The 22,065-nt window shown below is 40.2% G+C and overlaps 2 protein-coding genes across 4 annotated transcripts in view; one reads left to right on the top strand and one right to left on the bottom strand.

Annotated features, from left to right (window-relative positions):
* Positions 1 to 3,122, bottom strand: part of LOC109936931 (MAPK/MAK/MRK overlapping kinase) — a 124,301-nt gene extending 121,179 nt beyond the window's left edge. For all 3 annotated transcript variants that reach the window (XR_007262567.1, XR_007262568.1, XM_048599643.1), the window contains exon 1: positions 3,014 to 3,122. Coding sequence is in view for 1 of the 3 variants with exons in the window: in XM_048599643.1 (XP_048455600.1) it covers positions 3,014 to 3,122 (109 nt within the window). In the remaining 2 variants the exon portion in view is untranslated. The remainder of the gene's footprint in view (positions 1 to 3,013) is intronic.
* Positions 3,123 to 14,533: 11,411 nt separating this feature from the next.
* Positions 14,534 to 22,065, top strand: part of LOC109922461 (ribosome quality control complex subunit NEMF-like) — a 134,024-nt gene continuing 126,492 nt past the window's right edge. The window contains exons 1-2 of the mRNA XM_048600086.1: positions 14,534 to 14,675; positions 21,504 to 21,572. Of these exons, the coding sequence (XP_048456043.1) occupies positions 14,620 to 14,675; positions 21,504 to 21,572 (125 nt within the window). The 5' untranslated portion in view covers positions 14,534 to 14,619. The remainder of the gene's footprint in view (positions 14,676 to 21,503; positions 21,573 to 22,065) is intronic.

Raw genomic sequence — 22,065 nt, 5'->3', positions numbered from 1 at the left:
AAGTAGCTGATTGGTTTGTGAAGCTGTGACCACTTGTGGATGACAAAGGCCATCAACCTGACAACTGTCTGTTTGGCTGTTAGGTAGCTGAAAAGCTTGTGGGTGTGTACAGCACTGGCAGAAGCCTCCAGATGGTGTTTCTTTCTCTTCAGTAAAATATCTAAAGCCTAAAGAAAGCCAGTTTATTTTCCTTCACCAGGTGCTGTAAGCATTGGCCTTTAAATCGGTAACTAAGACACTTTCAAATTAATGTACCAATCAACTGTGCCTCCTGCTAAGAGGTGAAAAGGATCTAGAGAAGAGAGATTTAACAGAAAGTCCTCACAAGCAACAAGTTAATCTTAGTGAACCCTGTGGACCAGGGCCATTGAATTGCTTTCCCAGTTTTTTTACCCTCCACGATTAACTTTTTGTCTGTGTCTATGTGTATTTGTTGAGTTTTAGAACAGAGGATTAGAGTTTTAACTGGTCGAGTTAGATGTCAACAGTTCATTGTAACCACAGGTAAACAACATCTATTTGCAATAAATAGTAGTCTTGTTAACAGATTTTCTGTTAGCCTGGGCCTATGTGACAGGTAAATTGGGGACCTTGCTTAATTTGATAAACCGTTTAATTTGTGACAACTCTAGAAATAGTCAGGTTTGATTTCCAGCGTGCAAAATCAGGTGTGACACCAGTCAATATGAAATACAGAACGTTATTGGAAAGTGATCTCTTCTGTTTCAGAGATCCAATATGAACGTTAGATAATTTCAAGCTACACATTTTAAATCTAATTCATATGAAATATTAAGTAAAGAAACTAATGAAATTAGGTTTATCTCATGCCCTGCATTTTAGCTCCATTGTTTAAAATGAGAAAACAGCATGTTAGATTTTGTTATTTCTCGGGTACTAACATTAATATGTTCACAAAGGGTGCTAAGATAAACACAGTGACTGAAGGCCAGTCAGTTTGATTTCAGTGGTGGGATTGTTTTGAGAAAAGATAATGCAGGAAAAAGAACTAAGAATCATTTGGACAAGTGTGGATTTAATTAAAGAATGCCAATACAGACTGATTAAAGGCAAATCACGTTTAACTGACTTGATTTGAGTATTTGGTGGCATAACAGGAGGTTAATGAAAGCAACGTGGTTGATATTGTGAACATAGTCTTACAATGGAAATTTTCTAAAATTTGATTGTCAGCTTGCCAGCAAAGCTGAAGCTTATTGACCAACAGAGAAAGTAGCAGCATGGATATGAAGTTGGTTGAGTCAGAGACAGGAACAGCGAGTAATGGTGAATAGATGTTTATTAAACCAGCTGACACAGTACTTGGAAACATTGCAAAGTGTGAGGAGGATTGTGATCAACTTCAAGAAAACATGGGCAGGCTGGCGGAATAGGCAAAGATGTGGCAGATGAAATGTAATGCAGAGAAATGTAAAGCGATGCATTTTGTTAGCAAGAATTTGAAAAGGCAAAACAAATAGTACAAATCAAATGTCTGTGCAGGACCAAAAAGATTTCAGGTTTACGTATACATATTTAGAGCAGGCTGGGAAAGTGGTTAAAAAAAATGGCATATGGGCTCCTGAGTATTATAAATAGAGAAATAGTGTACAAAAAGTAAGGAAATTATGATGAACCTTTGAGAAAAAAAGGTTGTGACAAATATTGGGCATCATACTTTAGGAAAGATATGGAAGCTATAGAGGGGTTGCAACAAGGGTTTACAAGAAATATTCTCGGGATGAGAGGCTTCAGTTACATGTAAAGTTTGGGGAAGCTTAGAATTTGACAATGGTGTTCAGCCTCAGAGTTGAGAGGGAGAAACTTTTGGCAGGACAGAGGACATGGATTTAAAGTGAATTGCAAAAGAAGCAACAGTAACATAAGGAAGGTTTTTTTTCTTAATTCAGTGACTACTGCAGATCAGGAATGTGGTGGAGGCAAGTTCAACCATGGTTTTCAAAAAAAGAGTTGGAAAAGAACCGAAGGAGAAATATTACTAGGTTATTGAAAAAGGATAGCAAGTAGGACTAATAGAGCATGACACAACAGGCCAAAGGGCCTCCTTTTGTGCTGTGAATTCTAAATGTTAAAATTCTAAACAAAATCATAGACATGAGAAGACAGGTCTGTTCTGCAGTTCAGTTAAACCATGGCTGACTTCCACCTCAGCATCATTAACCTAGCTTTGCAACATATTCTTTGATATTCTTACTTAACAAAACATTGATTTCAGTATTGAAAATGTCTGGGTTTACATGATCCTTTGTTTGAAAGTGAAATCTGAACTCTGAAGTAAACTGTGAAATCATCTAGCATAATAATTATAATTACCTCTCGTTGTTCTCCGTTTTCCCAAAGAAAATCATGTTTTGTTTAATCCACTCTATCAAATCCCCTTGTCTTTGTAAACACTGATTAGATGCTCTTTCCACATGCTAAATTTCAAGGGAGTAAAAGTAATGGAGCATTTCCTGATAACTTAAAAAGTTTTATATTCTCGTAAACCTGCAAAGATGAGCTCCAAGGCCTCTATGTCCCTACCTCAAATAAAAACAGTGTGTTGAAAATACTCAGCATGTCTGGCAACGTTTGTATACGAATCATCATACTGGACTGAAAACGTTAACTCTCTCCGCTGATTTGCTGAGCATTTCCAGCCGACTGCTTTTAATTCAGATTTCCACCATGCACAGTTTTTTGCTACATGTGCTTCTCAATGCTTAGTGCTCAACACTGAATGCTCTTGAGACCCACCAAGGTTCTGTGCAACTGAAACATAATTTCTTCCCCTCCTGTATTTTCAGTCCATTTGAAGTGAATGCCATTTTAATCTTTTTCTATGTGCTTAATGCCCGGACAGAAAAAAAAGGAACGCTTTGCACCTCCAGTCTCTTGTTTCATATCATTAAGAAAATATTCTGACTTTTCTTGAGAACGACAATAGCGAACGAATTCTTGTCTTTAAGAATTTAACTTTGTTTTCTCAATATTCAGTAAAACACTGTCTCACCTTTAGCTCTGAGTAACTTGCTCAACGTGAAATGAACCAACACCTTTTGGTTATAATAAGATTTCTCTCTAACAGTCTCGTCATTCAACAAGTCAATCATATTTGTCATCTCGAATAAGATTGTTGTGGTTCTCCAAGTTGACGGAAATGAGGAGAAATGTCCGCCGATTCTGCATTAGTTTGTTTACTCCGGTTTCCAGGAGATTTTGGATTTCAATAGTCCCCGCGCACCGCACCACCAACCGCCCCCCGCCCCAACTCCGACAAAATGAAACCACTCGGTTCCAAATTTGAAACTTCAAGTTGAAGGAATGCATAATAACTGAAATGTTGTTTTAATTTTTAAAGATTAGTATTTCGATTGCTTCTCCTGAACTCTAGAAACACTGATTGGACTCATTTGATCCTAAACTATTAATTGCTAGCTTTACATACGACCTTGTGCCAAAACAAATAGAATGCGAAGCAACTTTTGTAGGATTTCAAAAAGGATTTCGGTCACAGAATACCCTCTACATTTCGCTAATAAATCCAATAACCACGTCATTTCAGGTGGATTTAAAATATTCTGTGAAAGGAAATTATTGTTTCAGTTACTTAAGTTCTCCGTTCTAAGAAATCTGAAAACAATCCCAAAGAGAACACTTTCAGTTTCGCCTTTCTGTCCGGTTCAAGTACATAATTCAAGGTTCAGTTCGATGCCGTTTGCTGTTTACAATGTCCAATTATTCTACAGAGAATTAAAACTTAATCTGTACAACAATGCAACTGTAATTATTTAAAATGGGTATTGATAATATTAATAGTGGTGACTGTATCGTATATTTTGTCTGGATAAACAGAGAAATCCGCAATATATTTCAATTTCTGCCTCTTCAGAGAAAGCTATAGGCAACAATACAGATTGGGGACAGAGGAGGCGAGAGAAATGTGGAATAGCAAATATAAATAGACAGAGCTATGGACAAAAGGGCACAACAAGCAGAAGTATTATGTCAATACATGGAGTTGAAGGAATTTGGTTTTCAGGACCATGATTAGATGGCTCCACTTGAAATTGACATCCATCTAAATATAAGAAGCATTTAGCTGGTATATAGACTTTGTGTTAAATACTGGTCCCAAATTCAGTGAAAAAAGAAAAGCAAGTTCACAGCACACACAATTATGGATGCATAAAAATATTGTGGTAAGAAAGACAATACAAGTTGAGAATCACCACCAAAATTTGGGTTGTTTTCACTGCTTGTTGTTAACTTTATAAAATGGGATCTCATTGCCAATCTCCCACTTAGGCTTAAGACATTGCCTCTGAACTTTAATAAGGTCAGTTGAGGTTGTCTGTTGTACTTTTGATGGGTGAACAAACTGATTCTGGAAAGGCAAAGTCTGCCACAAGTGCCACAGATGAAATTGTTATGTAGATGATCTCTGTTTTGTTTAAGGGCAGACATCACCCAGGAGCAGCTGAAACCATGTTGTAATGGCAGCAAATTCCTGCCCACATTGGGTGTCACCTTTGCATTGATCATCTGCTAGAGTTTTATACTTACTGTATTTGAATCTGAGGGCTTTCACATTTTATGTTTCATGACAGAATTTTTGAATCAGAGCTTTGAACACCTTGGCTATCTTCCCATAGATCCTTGAGAAATAAAGAACAGTACAGCACAGGAACAGGCCCTCTGGCCCACCAAAACTGCGCTAACACATGATGTCTTTCTAAACTAATAACCTTTTGCCTCTATTTGATCCTTAGCCCTCCAATTCCTGCCTTTTTATATATCTGTCAAGATGTCTCTTAAGCTATAGAATCCACCTCTGCCACCTCTTCTGGTAGCGCATTCCAAGCCCTTACCACGCTCTGTAAAAAACTTGCCTCGCACATCTCCTTTAAACTTACCTCCTTTTACCTTAAACATATTTCCCCTGGTATTGATATTTCTACCCTTGGAAAAAGACTCCAAATATCCATACCCCTAATAATTTTGTGAGCTTTTATCATATCCCCCCTCATCCTTTGACATTCAGGTGAAAACGAACCAAATTTGTCCAATCTCTCCTCATAGCTAATATCCTCTAAACCAGGCAACATCCTGGTAAACCTTTTCTGTGCCCTCTCCAAAGCCTCCAGATACAGTTCTGGTCGCCGTGCCACCAGAAGGACATAATATTCCGAATGTTATGGAACCAACTAACATTCTATACAGCTGCAACACAACTTGCCAATTTTTATGTTTTATGCCCTGACTGATGAAGGCAAGCATGCCATATGCCTTCTTGACCATCTTATCAACTAGTGTTGCCACTTTAAGAGAACTGTGGACCTGTACCCCAAGATTCCTCTGTTGTTTACTTCTATACTTCCCTCCTGCATTAGATCTTCCAAAATGCACCAACCTGCATTTATCGAGACAACACTCCATCTGCCATTTCTCTGCCCAAGTCTCCAGCCTATCTGTATAGAGTCATAGAGACATACAGCATGGAAACAGACCCTTCGACCCAACTCGTCCATGCCAACCAGATATCCTAAATTAATCTAGTCCCATTTGCCAGCATTTGGCCCATGTCCCTCTAAATCCTTCCTAGCCATATACCCATCCAGATGCCTTTTAAATATTGTAATTGTACCAGCCTTCACCACCTCCTCTGGCAGCTCATTCCATACATGCACCACCCTCTGCATGGAAAAGCTGCCTTCTTTTTAAATCTTTCCCCGCTCACCTTAACCTAAGCCCTCTAGTTTTGGACTCCCCTACCCTGGGGTAAAGACCTTGACTATCCATGTCCCTCATGATTTTATAAACCTTAGTCGATGTGAACTTGATGGGCCAAATGGCCAGCTTCCACACTATAGTGATTCTATGATTCTAGAACCCTAAATATCAACATCATTTCTCAATCTTTGCTTTTCCAGTGGGAAACCTGCCCAATTTGTAAAATTGCCCCTTGTAATTCTCCCCTCCAAGCCTCTGATTATTCAGGTTACTCTTCACTGTGTTAATGATTGGAATAATTTTTATATACAGAAGTTGCTGGAAAAACTCAGGCCTGGCCACATTTATGGAGAGGAACAGAGTTAATGTTGAGTCCAGCATGACTCCTTCTCGAATATGAATAGGAGTTGTCTTGGACTCCAAAACATTAACTCAGTTTCTCACTCTCCACAGACATTTCCAGACCTGCCTAGTTTCTCCAGCATTCATTTCAGGTTTCCAGCATCTGTAGTATTTTGCTTTTGATATATGTTATGGATTCTGGGTGACCAGAAATGCAGCTGCATGAATGATTTCGAAAATGACATGATTAGCTCACTATTTCAGCTCAGTTCTGTACAGCAATGTCCCTTTACACACTGCCATGGAGCACCACTGCTATATCTTCAATTTATTGCCAACCAGGTTCTCTGAAATCTGCCATATGCTTTGTACTATCTGCATATTTAGTCATTGTGTTTTGAGATTCCTGGCTGTTTAATATCAATAAATAATCAACAAAGAGATCAAGAGGAATCCCAAACAAATCTCCCATGTTCCAGTGTCAGCACCACCCGCCACCCCACAGCCCCAATGACAATCCACGCCACTAATTCTGATGGTTGCTGAACTCATTTTCGTAGAAACAAGAAGGATTCCACCTACAATATATTCCCATTTTCTTCTTTGGTTTCAACATTTCTAGAGGTCCTACTAAATCCGAGTGTGTGTCACATTCGCTGGCTTAGCCAGATAAAGCTTCTCTTGGACACCCATTAAATTAGATTGGTATCACATCCCCTTCATGAACACATTATCTTTCATGATTTTATTGCTTATATACATGCTCCATAATTTTATTGTAAGTAAATATTAACCCACAATACTCCCAAATTCATTAATCTAGCATTTCTTGGGTCATATTGGTTACCTATTTACCATTCTTTCTGTTAAAAAAAACTGGAGTCTTAAAAACCTTCTCTACTTTATAATTACACCGATCCTCTCTCCCCTAATCCATACATGACCACTTGTCCTTCCCCATCAGTTTCTCAATTATAAAAAAGGCTTCTTTTTAAAAAAAACAAAATGAGCTCAAGATGTACGTTATAATGGCAAGACCACACTTATTCCCACTTCTAATTTAAGTTTGGCAACAGTGAACTCACTTCTGGAATCAGTGTTTAAAAAGTTCCAGATCAGGGGGACCCAAATGCAAGGAACAAAAGGTAATGAATGTCTGACTCAGGATGGTTTGCAACCCATCAGGTATCATGGACGCATAATCGCCATTCCTTCATAGTCACTCAGTCAACATTCCAGAACCTCCCAGCGTCACTGTGGGAGCATTGTCACAGCACACAGGTTCAGTAAGAAGCCACACTGACTCCTGCTCGGGAGCAACCAATCACTGGCCTTGTCAACACCCAAGGATGAAATTTAAGAATAGCATTGCTGATTCCATCCTCTTTTATATGCTTGTAGTGAAGATGACCACACTCATCCTCTGGGGTGTTTGGTTAGGTTCTGATGAGTACAATAGGTGCTGTAGGTCAGTAGTAATGGAAGTAAAACTGGCATTCCACAGAAATTGAGTTACTGCCTCAGGATTTCCTTTCTTTGAGGTTTTCTTTGCTTCTGGCAAGTGCTTGTTTTCAACAGAGACCATGACCCTTTTATTGTTCACGGTTACATGCAGTAAATGCGGGCAAGCTTCTCAGAGTGTCCTTCTAGCCCTTCCTCTGACTGCCCCATGAGAACATAGTGGAGACTCAAAACCTCTGAAGACGGTTTGCTCTTGCAAGCGACTGAGTGCCTGGCATTCTGGGTACATGGCCTGGTCCACAGTGAGAAGTGAGAGAGGCATTATTGAAGTCTCCCTGGTAAATTGCTCCTGTCAATAAATTGCAGCCAGTGCTGGTGAATGATGTATAGCTTAACGTATCCTCTGGCAATCCTTCTTACTATCTGCAGCTCCCCTGATCCTTATGTCATCTGTAAACTTAAGAATAGGGATCAGCACTGATCCCTGCGGAACACCATTGGTCACCGATCTCCAGTCAGAAAAACACCCCTCCACTGCTACTGTCTTTCTCAGTGACTAAAAGAATATGGCCATCTTCCATCCTGTGTACATATCCAAAGCAGAGAAGCCTTATCCTTTTGATTAGCCTCAGTAAGCTTGGCATGCATGCCCTAGAAATAATTGCACCTTTGATGACTTTGTCTTTTAATGTGATATTGAGACTGTATCATAGATTTTGTTAATAGGAATTATTGAGCCTTTTTTCTAGTTTGGTGCAAATTGTCCAAGCTCTGCTGTACAATATAAGTGCAAATACAGGCCTTGTGTGATATAAAGAGTGTGATTTATATATATATTTTAAAATCATTTACTTTAATGTTTTGATTTTGAACTAGTGTCATGTGGGTTTTGGTGTGAGTGTATTAGGGGGCTTAAAAATTAACTTGTCATTATTTTTGGTGCGATATGTTTGCTAAAATCAGTATGAGGGAAGTAGTTCCTGGCATACTAATAGAAATTTGTTTGCATTGGGAGAATTTTACATGTGGGCAAAGTAACAATGGGAGCATTAGCTTGCCTTCTGTTTAGAAAAAAAAACAGGATTTTTTGTTTGCTTAGGGGAAGACCCAATTGTTTGGAAAGCATTTTTCCAGTTTGCAGAAATCCTGCTTTAAGTTAAATATAATAATTCCTATCTTTAGGAGAAACCTTTCATTAGGTTCCCCATGGTAGGCTATTGCAGAAAATACGGAGGCATGCGATTGAGGGTGATTTAGCGATTTGGATCAGAAATTGGCTAGCTGTAAGAAGACAGAGGGTGGTGGTTGATGGGAAATGTTCATCCTGGAGTTCAGTTACTAGTGGTGTACCTCAAGGATCTGTTTTGGGGCTACTGCTGTTTGTCATTTTTATAAATGACCTGGATGAGGGCGTAGAAGGATGGGTTAGTAAATTTGCGGATGACACCAAAGTCGGTGGAGTTGTGGATAGTGCGGAAGGATGTTGCAGGTTACAGAGGGACATAGATAAGCTGCAGAGCTGGGCTGAGAGGTGGCAAATGGAGTTTAATGCGGAAAAGTGTGAGGTGATTCACTTTGGAAGGAGTAACAGGAATACAGAGTACTGGGCTAATGGTAAGATTCTTGGTAGTGTGGATGAGCAGAAAGATCTCGGTGTCCATGTGCATAGATCACTGAAAGTTGCCACCCAGGTTGATAGCGTTGTTAAGAAGGCGTACAGTATGTTAGGTTTTATTGGTAGAGGGATTGAGTTTCGGAGCCATGAGGTCATGTTGCAGCTGTACAAAACTCTGGTGCGTCCGCACTTGGAGTATTGCGTACAGTTCTGGTTACCGCATTATAGGAAGGATGTGGAAGCATTGGAAAGGGTGCAGAGGAGATTTACCAGGATGTTGCCTGGTATGGAGGGAAGGTCTTATGAGGAAAGGCTGAGGGTTTTGAGGCTGTTTTCGTTAGAGAGAAGAAGGTTAAGAGGTGACTTAATAGAGACATACAAGATGATCAGAGGATTAGATAGGGTGGACAGTGGGAGCCTTTTTCCTCGGATGGTGATGGCTAGCACGAGGGGACGTAGCTTTAAATTGAGGGGTGATAGATATAGGACAGATGTCAGAGGTAGGTTCTTTACTCAGAGTAGTAAGGGCGTGGAATGCCCTGCCTGCAAAAATAGTAGACTCGCCCACTTTAAGGGCATTTAAATGGTCATTGGATAAACATATAGATGATAATGGAATAGTTTAGGTTAGATGGGCTTCAGATTGGTTTCACAGGTCGGCGCAACATCGAGGGCCGAAGGGCCTGTACTGCGCTGTAATGTTCTATGTTCTATGTTCTATTTTAGAAAATAGTCACCTGAGTATAATGGTTTTAGTTGAGCAAGACAAGGACTGTTAGTTAAAATCCTGAAAGGATTACTTGAAGTTGAGAAAGTCTGGGCTTAGTTTGTATACATTCAAGGAAGAGTCTATCAACCTGTCAAGATTGGAAATTGAAAGAAACGGTTAAGTTGAACCAATAGATGTGATAGAAAAGCAAATTCTCTTTGGTGTTGGAGTACTATAAAGTAATAATGTTGGGATAGATGGAATTGTAGTTTTACGATGTGTTTCAAAATCTTTCAAATATATTTATATGTTTGGTTTATTTTATTTTACCTACTTTTGTAATAAACTGTTTTTATTTAAGAGCTCTGTGCTTAGCCTTACAGTGCCAGGGACCCAGGTTTGATTCCACCCTTGGGTGACTGTCTGTGTGGAGTTGCACATTTTCCCTGTGTCTGCATGGGTTTCCTCTAGTTCCTCTGATTTCCTCCCACAGTCCAAAGATGAGCAGGTTAGGTGGACTGGCCATGCTAGATTGCCCTTTGTGTAGAGGGATGTGCAGGCTAGGTGGATTAGCTAAGGGAAATGCAGGCTTACAGGGACAGTGTGGGGGACGGCTCCTCAGATAGATGGTGTGGACTTGATAGCCTGCTTCCACACTGTAGGGATTCTATGATTAAAAGCAAATCTGCAGTATTGTGGGCATGTGTTTCAGGAAAAAGAACATCTCATTAAATAAAATGAAAATTGATCTGGTTGCAGACTTGCTCGCCAAGCCGATGTGTTTGATTGCAGACATTTCGTTACCTTGCTAGGCAACATTGTTAGTGCTCCTCCAGTGTGTCCCGCTTGTTAGTTATATGTCTCGGTTTGCTGGGGTAGTTGGTATGACTTCCGGTTCTGTTTTTCAGTGGTTTGTATATTGGGTCCAGGTCAATGTGTTTGTTGATGGAGTTCCGGTTGGAATGCCAGGCCTCCAGGAATTTCCTGGCCTGTCTCTGTATGGCTTGTGCTATTAGGGATGTGTCATCCCAGACGAATTAGTGTCATTCTTTGCCTGTGTGTATCGAGACCTGTGAGAATTGGTCGTGTCTCTTGGTGGCTAATTGATGTTCATGTATCCTTATTGCCAATTTTCTTCCACTTTGTTTCTCATAGTCCTCGCATGGTATTTTGTATATTACGTTAGTTTTATTGGTTGTGGATATGGGGCCTTTACGTTTGTCAGTAGCTGTCACAGGATGGTTGTTGGTTTGTGGGCTACCCTTATACCTAGCTGTCTGAGTAGTCTTGTAGTCATCTGATACGTCTCTGATGTATGGCAGGGTGACTAGTAGGTATGGCCAAACACATAATATATAAAATACCATGCAAGGACTGTGAGAAATATTACATAGGTCAAACTGGAAGAAAACTGGCAATAAGGATACCAACTAGCCACCAAGAGACACAACCAATTCTCACTGGTCTCAATACACACAGACAAAGAAGGACACGAATTCGACTGGGACAACACATCCACAATATCACTTTCTTTGCCTTAACATGATTACTGACACTTCACAGCTGACTGCTTGTGGAGACTTCCATGTTTCATTGGCATTATCTGATGAGCCTTCAGGGGGAAAAGGAACTGCCGGAGAAACTCAGAAATTCTAATATTTGTATTCATCTCTCTGCGTGGAATAGTGATGCACAGCATGCCATTATGTTTGGACTTGCATATTTTCGTGGTTAGACTTCCACCTTGTTGCTGACAAGGAAGTGATCAGTATCAGAATTTGGCTATCATAAGTGCAAATGTGAAGAGCACTGGATGGATTGCATCTTCTGATGATTATCAGGTCATTTTAGTGCCAATGGCCTGTTCCTCACATGGTGCCGTGACAACTTGTGCAAATGTCTGTCCTGGAAGGGCAAAGTCAATGCTGTGCACAAAGGTCTAGTAGCCATTTTATCATGCGTCTTGCTAACGTCATGATGACTGAAGCACTTTTGCCATGAGACAACTTTTCTCCATTGGCAGGTGCTCCAGACTATTATCTAGACCGTAATAGAATTAACTTTTATCTTGTTGGTGCATAAATCACCACTGATCATAGACAAAGAAATATGAAGTGGTCAGAAATCACAACAGGCACCTCACTTATCTGCATCCAACTGTTTTCGATAGCAAAGCCCATGTTTGGATTGAAATACAACCATGTACAAATTCCATTCCTGGCTTGCCATAATCATTTGACCTATGCCATGAGACAGGCTCACTACAGATAGATATTTACAAGCAGTTCCATAAAGGCATAGTACAAGTGAGACTATTGTACTGTGTGAGCATATAACATGGTGTCAGAGTGGAGCTGAGATTGAATGTAGATAAATTGTTTATAAACACAGCTACTAAAACAGGAACACAGTAAGCCATAGAAAAGTAACACGGAATTCAAACATGAAAGTATTGGTAAGACATAATGACTGCAAGTTTTCCTCTCCTGGCTCTGGTCAAAATGGAAGGTGATATGTAGCAGAACAGGCAGTTTTTTCACCTAAGGCAAAATTATGAGATTGCAGTAGATGTAATTAACAAGTCAGAGCAATTATGAATGGCTACACTTATATTGCAGCTGGGGAGAGACTATTGCAAAGTGTATACCACCCTAAATAGATCTCAAGAAAAAAAATTGACTGCAGAGATTTTGAAAGTGTTGAAGGCATGCTTTCACCTAAATTGAACATAGCTTATGAATTTCATGTGTTCAACATTGGAGCTAAAGGTGAAAAAGAGCTTATTGACTGAAATGGGACCACATCAATGCAGCTCAAAGAATCCTTTAATTCAGGCACCTGAAAGATCTCAAAGATCCAATTATTTAGGCAGAAATTATATTATGACATGACTGCTAAGAGAAGAGGGGAATATGAGTTTTGAAGAAGCTCTGAGCTTGTAAATCAACAGCTATAGCATATAGATGGGTAAATAGGTATGTTTTTCCACAATTTGGAGGAATGACTCAAACCTGTACCCTATTTGGATAAACAGCCAAGACCTTTAAAAGTGCAATCGTGTTGATAAAAGTAATAAGTATTCACAGAAGGGCCAACAGAAAGATCAAGGCTGAAGGACAAGTTACAAATATTGTGGAGGTAAACAAAACATAAACAAAAGAAAGCATGACCAGTTTTAACTGCAACTACTTTATATGCAAATATTTATCTACAAAGAAGATAAACACATCGGCATGTAGGTATGGAGGAGATTGCAAAGATAAACTGAGGTAAAACCATTAAGGAAAATCTAAATGAGGATAAGCATTATGATAATGGGCTAATGCAAATTAATGAGAACACTGACAAAGAACAAGCAGAATTTGTTGTGGTACTTTTAGCTGCTCTTATTCATTGATGAGGGTACACTATTACAAAGCATCAGCTGTGGCTCAGTTAATTGTACACTTGCCCCCTGAACCACAAGATTCTGAGTTAAGTCCCACCACAGGTTCGGCACAAAACTCATAGTTGGCTTTATACTGCAGGACTAAGGAAGTATTCCAATATCTGAGGTATTGACTCTCAGGTGGAACATTAAACCGAGATCCCATCTGACTGCTCAGGCAGATGTAAGGATCCAATGATGCTGTGCTCTTTTAAAGGACAGGAAATTATCTCTGGTGAATTGATCATTTTCTAAAAATATAGACAGACAATCTGTTCATCATCACATTACAATTTGTGGGAGCTGGCTGCATGGAAATTAGTTGCTGTATTTCCTACATTACAACAGAGGGTACACTTCAATAAGTACTTCATTAGCTGCAAAATGCTTGAAAATGTCTGGTGGTCATAGAAAGAGATAGATGCAAACCTTTCTCTTTAAACAGACACCAAAGTAGTGCTGTGCTTTGTTTAGCTTTAGAAGTCCATTTGGTCCTTTGAACAAAATCATGGCTGGTGTTTTTACTGAACTGTATGACAAAAAAACTGAAGAATGGATGGGGCATGGGTAAAGCTATGGAGTTTTGATGGGAGCTGAAAAGTTCTGTTTTCCTTAAGTTCAATTGACACATGCTGTAGCTCAACCGTGGCTTAAATAATTCTGGTTCTACTGTCTGACAATGTGGTCGTGGATTGTGCTATTAGGATGGCAGTGGCCAGCTGGAGAGATCCTTTTTTTCTCTGGGTAAGGTTTCTGCAGGGCAACATGCATCAAGAAAGTAACCTTGAGATATTCCAAGAGTTGGAGTGTAAGAAGAAAATGCAGCATATCGCTGTCTTTTGGTAGCAGTTGAGAATAATTCTTTATAGGTGTCCTGCAGAGGATCCGATATTGCACACATTATTACGGTTTTCAATGTAGTTGCTTTAAAAAGTAATAGAAAGAAAATACAATAGCTTACAGACGGAATTTTGCAAATAATTTATAATGTAAGTGCTGTGAATAAGCTCGTGCCTTGTTACGATCCTAACCGTATATTTCAAATACCATGAATCACTGATTACAATGAATTAAGATGACTTAATCCATATAAGCGCAACTCGATACGTTCAATGGCATGGCGCTATTCATTAAGTTGAAACGGGACTACATTACTTGAAAACTTCAATGTTAGCAGATATGTTCAATATTTCAGATGTTGTCGTATCGTATTTTGACTTCCGCGGTCGCGGTGTAGAGGTTTGGCCTTTGTCTCTTACCGTATGGAGTTGGTACTTGCGCAGATAACCGAGGGGACGGTGGGAAGACTCTCGGCTTGAACCGGCGGTGAAGATGAAGTCGCGATTCAACACCATCGATATCCGAGCGATTGTATCTGAACTGCAGAGGTACTGGAGACTTTTTCTTACACCGTGTGAGCCGACTTTAATTTGCTGTTGGGGCTGACAACGTGAAAATGACACCATGTGATTCAGAAATATGTTCAAGTTCCAGGGCCATGCACCAAACTGTCAGACGCCAACTTATATTTATCAAGCACCTTTAACATTGCACGGCATAAGGAGAGCGAAGAGAGATTCGAAGGTCTTTAGTTAGCCCTGGCCGATTTTGTAACATTTTCTTCTAGTGTTTTTATGTATATTTGCCCTTGTGATGTGGGGGGTGCTGACTAAGCCAGCAAAAGAAACATTTGTTGGCCATCTAATTGCCCTCATGATAGTAATGATTGTATTATACGGGGTTGCAATCCATGCAGGGTCACTACTCGAAACACTAACTCTTTTTCTCTTCACAAACGCTGCTGACTTTGTCTAGCACCTTTTGTTTTTATGACATCATTCAGGCTTAGGCTAATAAGTACAAACATTCACACCTCCCACAGGGCAAGGACACGTCCAGTACAGGGAAAAAAAAAGATTGAATTCCAGATTTTTGAATAAAGTGAGTATGTTGTGTGACTTAAAGATTCATATAGTCACACAGCACGGAAACAGACCCTTCGATCCAACTTGTCCGCGCTAAACAGACGTGTCAACCTGACCTATTCCTGGAGAGCAATTGTAGGTGGTGGCTTCCGGACTATCTGCTGTCCTTCTTATTTTAGTTGGTAACTTTACAAAGCATTCTTTGAACGCTTGGTCATTTGCTGCGATATGTTTTGTAGACAGTACACATTGCTCACGCTGTGCGGCGGTGGTTAAGGGAGAAGCAGTTTAAGATGGCGGATAGATGTTATTCCTCAGACTGTTCTGTCCTGGATACTTTTGAACTTTTGTGTTGGGGCTGCAGTTATGCAGACAAATGGAGAGTATTCCTGATTTGGGAAGTCATCTTAGCAAGATGAGTTACTTGCTACACAAATCTGAGACTCTGATTTGCTCTTGTAGCCGCTCAATTATATGCCTGGTCTAGTTAAATTGCTGGTCACTGTTAACCCCCAAGATCTCGATGAGGGATTCGGTGAGGGTGACACCAAGATATTGGTTTAATGGAGATAAATTCAAGGCTAGGTTTTTCTCCCCGTACTGGACGCGCCCTTGCCTTGGCGGGCGCGGTTTGGGGGGGTAAGGGTGTGAATGTTTGTACTTTATTAGCCCAAGCCTGAATGATGTCATAAAAACAGAAGGTGCTGGACAAAGTCAGTGGCGTTTGTGACGAGAAAAACAGAGTTAGTGTTTCAAGTAATGACCATTTGCCAGAACTGAAAGTAGCTGGGAAATAGTGGTATTTAGCTTACCATTTTGTGGGGGGTGTGCAGTGGTGCTGGAAGGAAGAGAGAGAGGAAAGAGTGGATCAAATAGATGGAGACAGTGCCCAAAGAGAGAATAAAGAGAAGCAGACAAAGGGCTGCTGATGATAAACTAGGAAGGCGAAATGCTAACTGGGTGCTAACAAAAAGTGTGAATAGTTTAAAATGGGTTGGCTGTGCTGGGAACAACACATACAAAACAAGACCACACTGTGTTAGGGATGGCCAACAAACCTGAAGGAAGGTGTTCATGTTCTGAAATTGTTAAACTCATTGTTGTGTCCTGAATGATGTAAGGTTGATGATGAAGTGCTGTTCCTCCAGCTTGCATTGAACTTCACTTGAGCACAGTAGCAGGCCTGAGACACAAAAATTGGCATGGGAACACTGGTGTGTTGAAGTGGCAGGCAATTGAAAGCATGAAGTCATTTTTGTAGAGGTGTTCGGCAAAGCTGTCACCCAATCTGCATTTCATCCACACAAAAACAGAAATTGCTGGAAAATCTCAGCAACCATAGTTCTTTTGATTTTTTTTTTAATCTGCATTTCGTCTTCCCATTGTAGAGGATACCACATTGTGAACAGCAAATACAGTAGACTAGATTGAATGAAGTGCACCTGAATTGCATCTTCGCTTGGAAGGTGTGTCTGGGGCCTTGGATAGTGAGAAGAAAAAAAGTAAACGGGCAAGTGTTGCATCTTCTGCAATTGTATGGGAACATTCCATAGAGGTGTGAGGACGTGTTGGGAATGGAGGAGGAGTGGACCGAGGTGCTGTAACGGGAACAGTCCCTGTGGAATGTTGACAAGGGAGAGGAGTGGTATAAAGTGTCTGGTGGTGACCTCCTGCTGGAGATGGCAGAAATGGCAGTTTAAGTTCCTTTGGTTGAGGAGCCTGGCGGGGTGGAAAGTGAGGTCAAAGGGGATCCTATCACTGTTGTGGAAGGGAAGGAGTGAGGCCAGATGTGAAATGGGTCGGACACAGCTTAGGGCCCTGTCAACCACAGTGGTGGGGAATCCTAGGTTGAGGAAAAGATGGTCATGTCTGAGGCCACCCTGTGGAAGGTGGCACCATCAGAATGGATGTGGTGGTGAAGATGAGCAATTGGATTGGAGTCCTTACAGGAATCAGGGTTTGAGGACGTGTAGTCAAGGCAATTCTGGGATCAGTGGGTTTGTAGTAGACATCTGTGGCCGGCCTGTCACCAGAAAAGGAAACGCAGATATCCAGGAATGGAAGGGAGGAGTCAGAGATGAACCAGATGAAGGTGAGAGAAGAATAGAAATTTGAAACAAAATTAATAAACTTTTCCAATTCCAGACGAGATAGGGAAGCAACATCGATTATGTCAACAACGTACTGAAGAAAACATTGTGGGGAGACCCTGTGTAGGACTGGAATAAGGAATGTTCCACGTAACTAACAAGGAGATGGGCATGTCTGGGACCCATGTGGGTAGCCATAGCCATACCTTTTGACCTGAAGAAATTGAGGGGAGTTAAAGGAAATGTTGTTCAAAGTGAGGATGAGCTGAGCAGGGTAGTGGCGGAGGATGGAGGCTGTTTGGGCCTTTTAAGGGAGAAGTGGAGAGCCTTCAGACCATCCTGATGGGAATGTACACCTGTTTAGCATAGGTCATCATACTCGCATCTTGTTGCCACTCAACTAAATTAATCAATATGCTTCATGCACAAATCCTCGTATCAACACTCCTCCGCTAGCTTTTTGACCTTGCAAACATCAGTGCCCCACATATCTTCTGACTGATGAAAATCCACCAGCTGGTTTGAAACTGACCAAGCTACAAATCCGTTACCACACCACGATGACCTGCTTGATCCACCTACTGTCTATCCTCCGTTCAGTGCCCAGGATGAGTAACCTTCCTGAGCAAAATCCATCAGCAGACATCCTATGGACCAAGAAATGGTAAACATGGGAAGTCACCAAATTCCTTTTGGCAAAATCTGTCAAGTGGCAAGCTTTGAACTTCACTGGCGACAGTGGTCCTTAATAAACAAATTCAGCATAAACCCCTGTGCAGCCACCTTCCAAAGACTAAGTGGCAGGCTAATCAGCTTAAACTCAGCAAATGAGGAACTGCCAGAAGGCTCTGAGGATTTGATGTTACTAAATAAAATGAAATAACTTTCCCTTCACTTTGGGAATTTGGCTCTGGTTAGACCAAGGTTGTGTTAAGGCCTGGAAATGAGTGATCATGTCGAGGCTTGCATTGAGCAGATTATTGCTGAGTAAATACTGCTTGTTATAAACATTGACACCTCCATCGCTTTGTTTGTGACTGAGAATAGACAAGTCATAATTGGATTGGATTTGTCTTGCTTTAGTGGTCTGGACTTACTTGGATGATTTACCACATTGTAGGGTGGATGTCAGTGTTGTAGCTGTACTGGAATGCATTGGATAAGTCAGTCTTTTGGATTACACCCGGATGTTGTCATGGCCCAGAACTTTTGCTGCATCCAATGCATTTTTAATATTCCACTGATTAAACTGAATTGACTGAATACTGGCAACTGTTATGCTGGGTAGCTCAGTAGGAGACCGAAATTGACAATCCATTCAACATTTCTAGTTGAAGATGATTGGAAATAACTTTTCTTTTGTACAGATCAGCTAGGCTGTCCCATCATTGAAGATGTGGATGTTTGTGAAAAACTAACTGGAGAAGCAGACTTCAATCCAATATCATTAACCACATTGTGGCAGAACTGTGATGCTTGATCTGGTCATGTGGTGTGTGATTGCTTGGCCCTATCTGTAACATGCTCCTCTTATTTGCATGCTGTGGTCCATGCTTTTTCTGGCTTTCTCTGATGGGTACCTAATATAGTATACCTTCTGGCAGGCTCTCTCAAACTCCTTATTGGAAAGGAAGTCTTGTTGTGCAATGGTAGTGTCCCAACCTCTGCACCAGAAGACACAGTTCAAGCCCTTTCTGCCAGAGCTGTGTCATAACAGGTTGATTTAAAATGACTATACTCCTTTATTGAATCCTCCCCTTTTCCTTACCGTTTTTAGTTACTAGATTTGTTTTGAATCTATCCCATTTAGTAAGTGGTTGTGTGACACAACATGATTGATTGATTGTGAAGATGTGATTTAGTCTGTTTTTAAAAACTGCAGTGGCTGCTTTTGGTAATACTGTCATGGACATTTGCATCTGCAACAGATTTGATGAGGTTTTTTTTTCCCCATCAGATTCCCTCAACTCTTGCCATTGACCAAGTCTGGCTGCTAAGTCCTTCATATTAGCCATCTCGGTCAGTGGTGGCATTATTTGAGTATTTCTTGGTGAAGGGCTCTGAAGTTTACTATCTATATTTTGGATATCTGGACCTCACTGTGCAAGAGTGGTTGAGGCAGGAACCGTTACAATATTTGAGGTATTTTAGATGGATATTTGAAACACATACAATGTTATGATCGGGACCCTTCTTTAGAAATGGGGAAGGGCGATGGGAGCTCTCTAACAAATAGAGAGAGGAGGGGTGAGGCTGGGGCTGGGGAAGGTAGTGGGATGGTGATAGGTGAGTGCCGGTAGGCAGTGGTGGGAATTGGTCAGTGAGGTAGGAGCAGTGGATAGGTGGGAGAGAAGACAGACAGGTTAAGGAGGCGGAGATGAGAAGGAGGGTTGGCATGACTTTGAAACTGGTAAAGTCCACATTGAAACCATTGGGTTGTAGGCTGCCAAGGCAGAATATGAGGTGCTGCTCCTCCAGTTTCTGGGTGGCGTTGTCGTGACACTGGAGGAGGCCCAGGATGGACAGGATGGACATGTTGTCCAACGAGTGGGAGGGAGAGTTGAAGTGGTTTGCGACAACATGTCCATCCTAAGCAGATGACGGAACTGTCACATAATCTCTTTATACTGTACTTTGACAAATTGTTCAAAATTACCTTCATTGACACTATTCTCACCTTTCCATAAAATCCATTCTCGTGATTCAGTTACAGTTTGTCTTATTTGAGGTATCATTGTTCTCTGGCACTTTGCAGCTTTCTTTAAAATTTATACTCCTGAAAGAGAGCGACATAGACATGATCTGTGGATATTTTTAAAATTCTGAATGTTCCAGTTTATTATGTTTATAGGTATACCAGAGATTGCTTGCCTTATTGGCATATAAGCATTTAACAGGAGTAGCAGTGTTAAAGTAGCAGTTAAAAACAATTATTACGTATGCCTTGGAATTCATAGTCTGATTTCTGAAATGGTAAATTCTTGCCTTGTTTTTGAGTGATGTATAAAAAAAACCATTTTTGCTCATTAAGTAAGTTTTTTTTTGTGTATTATTTTTATATGATTAAATTGTATGAGTATGCTTGTAAATACTGCTGAGGTTTTGATTTGTATTAAGCATCTTTTCTTGATCTATATATAAGTGACCTAGATTTGGTGTGCAGGGCATACTTTAAAAATGTAACTTTAAAAAACCTTGGAATTATTGTGAATATGAGGAGGATAGTGATAGACTTTGAGAACACAATGATGGAGATTGGCAGGTGAAGTTCAAAGCAGGGAAATGTGAAGTGATTCATTTTGATAGGCAGATCGCGGAGAGGCAACATAAAATGAGGGATATGATGCTAAATGGAAAGCTGATTTCCAGGCAATTGGCTATGGATAATGAAGGTTGTGTTTTTGTATTCTTGTGGTGCAGTGGTGGTGTCCCTACCTCTGGGTTGGAAGGCTCAGGTTTAAATCCGACCTGTTATCTTATGTCTAATCAGCTTGATTAAAGATATCTAAAATGCTAAAGGGATGCAGGAGAGTGAGAAAATGGTTAATAAGCCATTCAGGATCATAGCCTTTTTATAAATAGATGCATGAAAATAGAAACACTAAAATCCTGGTGAACCACTTATAAGATATTAAATCCTCCTTAAATAGAATACTGTTCAATCCTGGTCACCATACTTTATAGGAAAGGTGTGAAGGCAGTGTGGAGGATGTAGGAAAGATTCAAAAACATAGTTCTGGTAATGAAAGGTTAGATTGGCAAAGCTTGTTACTGTTCTTGACTGAGGAGAGATTTGATAGAGGTGCTTAAAATCGTGAGGTTCTGGATGGAATACATAGACAGAAAATTGAGGGCCAGAGGATACTGATTTAAGCTGATTGGTTCTTTTGCCAAAGACAGACGATTTGAAGGAAAATTTTTTTTTATTACACAAATATTTACGATCTGGAATGAAGTACCTGAAAATGTTTTCAGCTTTCCAAATGGAATTGGATAATTACTTGGAGAGACAATTTGCAGGACTTTGGAGAAAACACAGGGGAGTTCTCAATAGCTTTTGAAGAGTTAGCAGAGACTAGATGAGCAGAATGTTCACCTTGCATGCTGTAAACATTCCATGAAAAACTGTTTGATTTTATGGTGGTTATGTATACATTTTTCACTATTTGTCTTTATTTAAAATAATTTAATTATTTTTCAGCTTTGTGGGAATGAGAGTAAACAACGTGTATGATGTGGACAACAAAACTTACCTCATTCGGCTTCAGAAGTAAGTTACATATTGAAACTTGTGATTTGTTGAATCTGTCAAAATGCTGTGCACCAGTTTTTTTTTAAAAAATGTACACTTACTGAGAGTGGGCACATATATCAAATTTGTGTTTGCCAGAAAAATTATTTTCTATACACTTTCATTTTTAAGTTCGTGTGTCCATCTTAATCCTGAAGTCCTCATTTATTTGGATTGGCTAAAATTGTTCATTGCAGAAATGATTTTTCAGAAATAATGGACACAGGATCAAGCTCATTTTCAAGCCATTATGTCCCATTTAAACTGGCTTGCATAATTCAACATTCTTTTGATGTATTTAAGTACTTGTATGTTCTTAAAAACTTTTCCCTCCATTTAGCAATATCTGTTTATGCAGCCCACTTGAATACATGCAATCTCCTGCAGCAGAGTCTGTCTTTGTGCAGCAGCAATGAGACATAATTCAAATAGGGGTATCTAGGTAATGCCAATTATATGAACACAGCAGGCC

This window comes from Rhincodon typus, chromosome 8 (genome assembly GCF_021869965.1).
Source record: "Rhincodon typus isolate 14 chromosome 8, sRhiTyp1.1, whole genome shotgun sequence".
Lineage (NCBI taxonomy): Eukaryota > Metazoa > Chordata > Chondrichthyes > Orectolobiformes > Rhincodontidae > Rhincodon > Rhincodon typus.
Note: the sequence above shows the minus strand (reverse complement) of the source record. Positions and strands in the feature narration are given on the sequence as shown.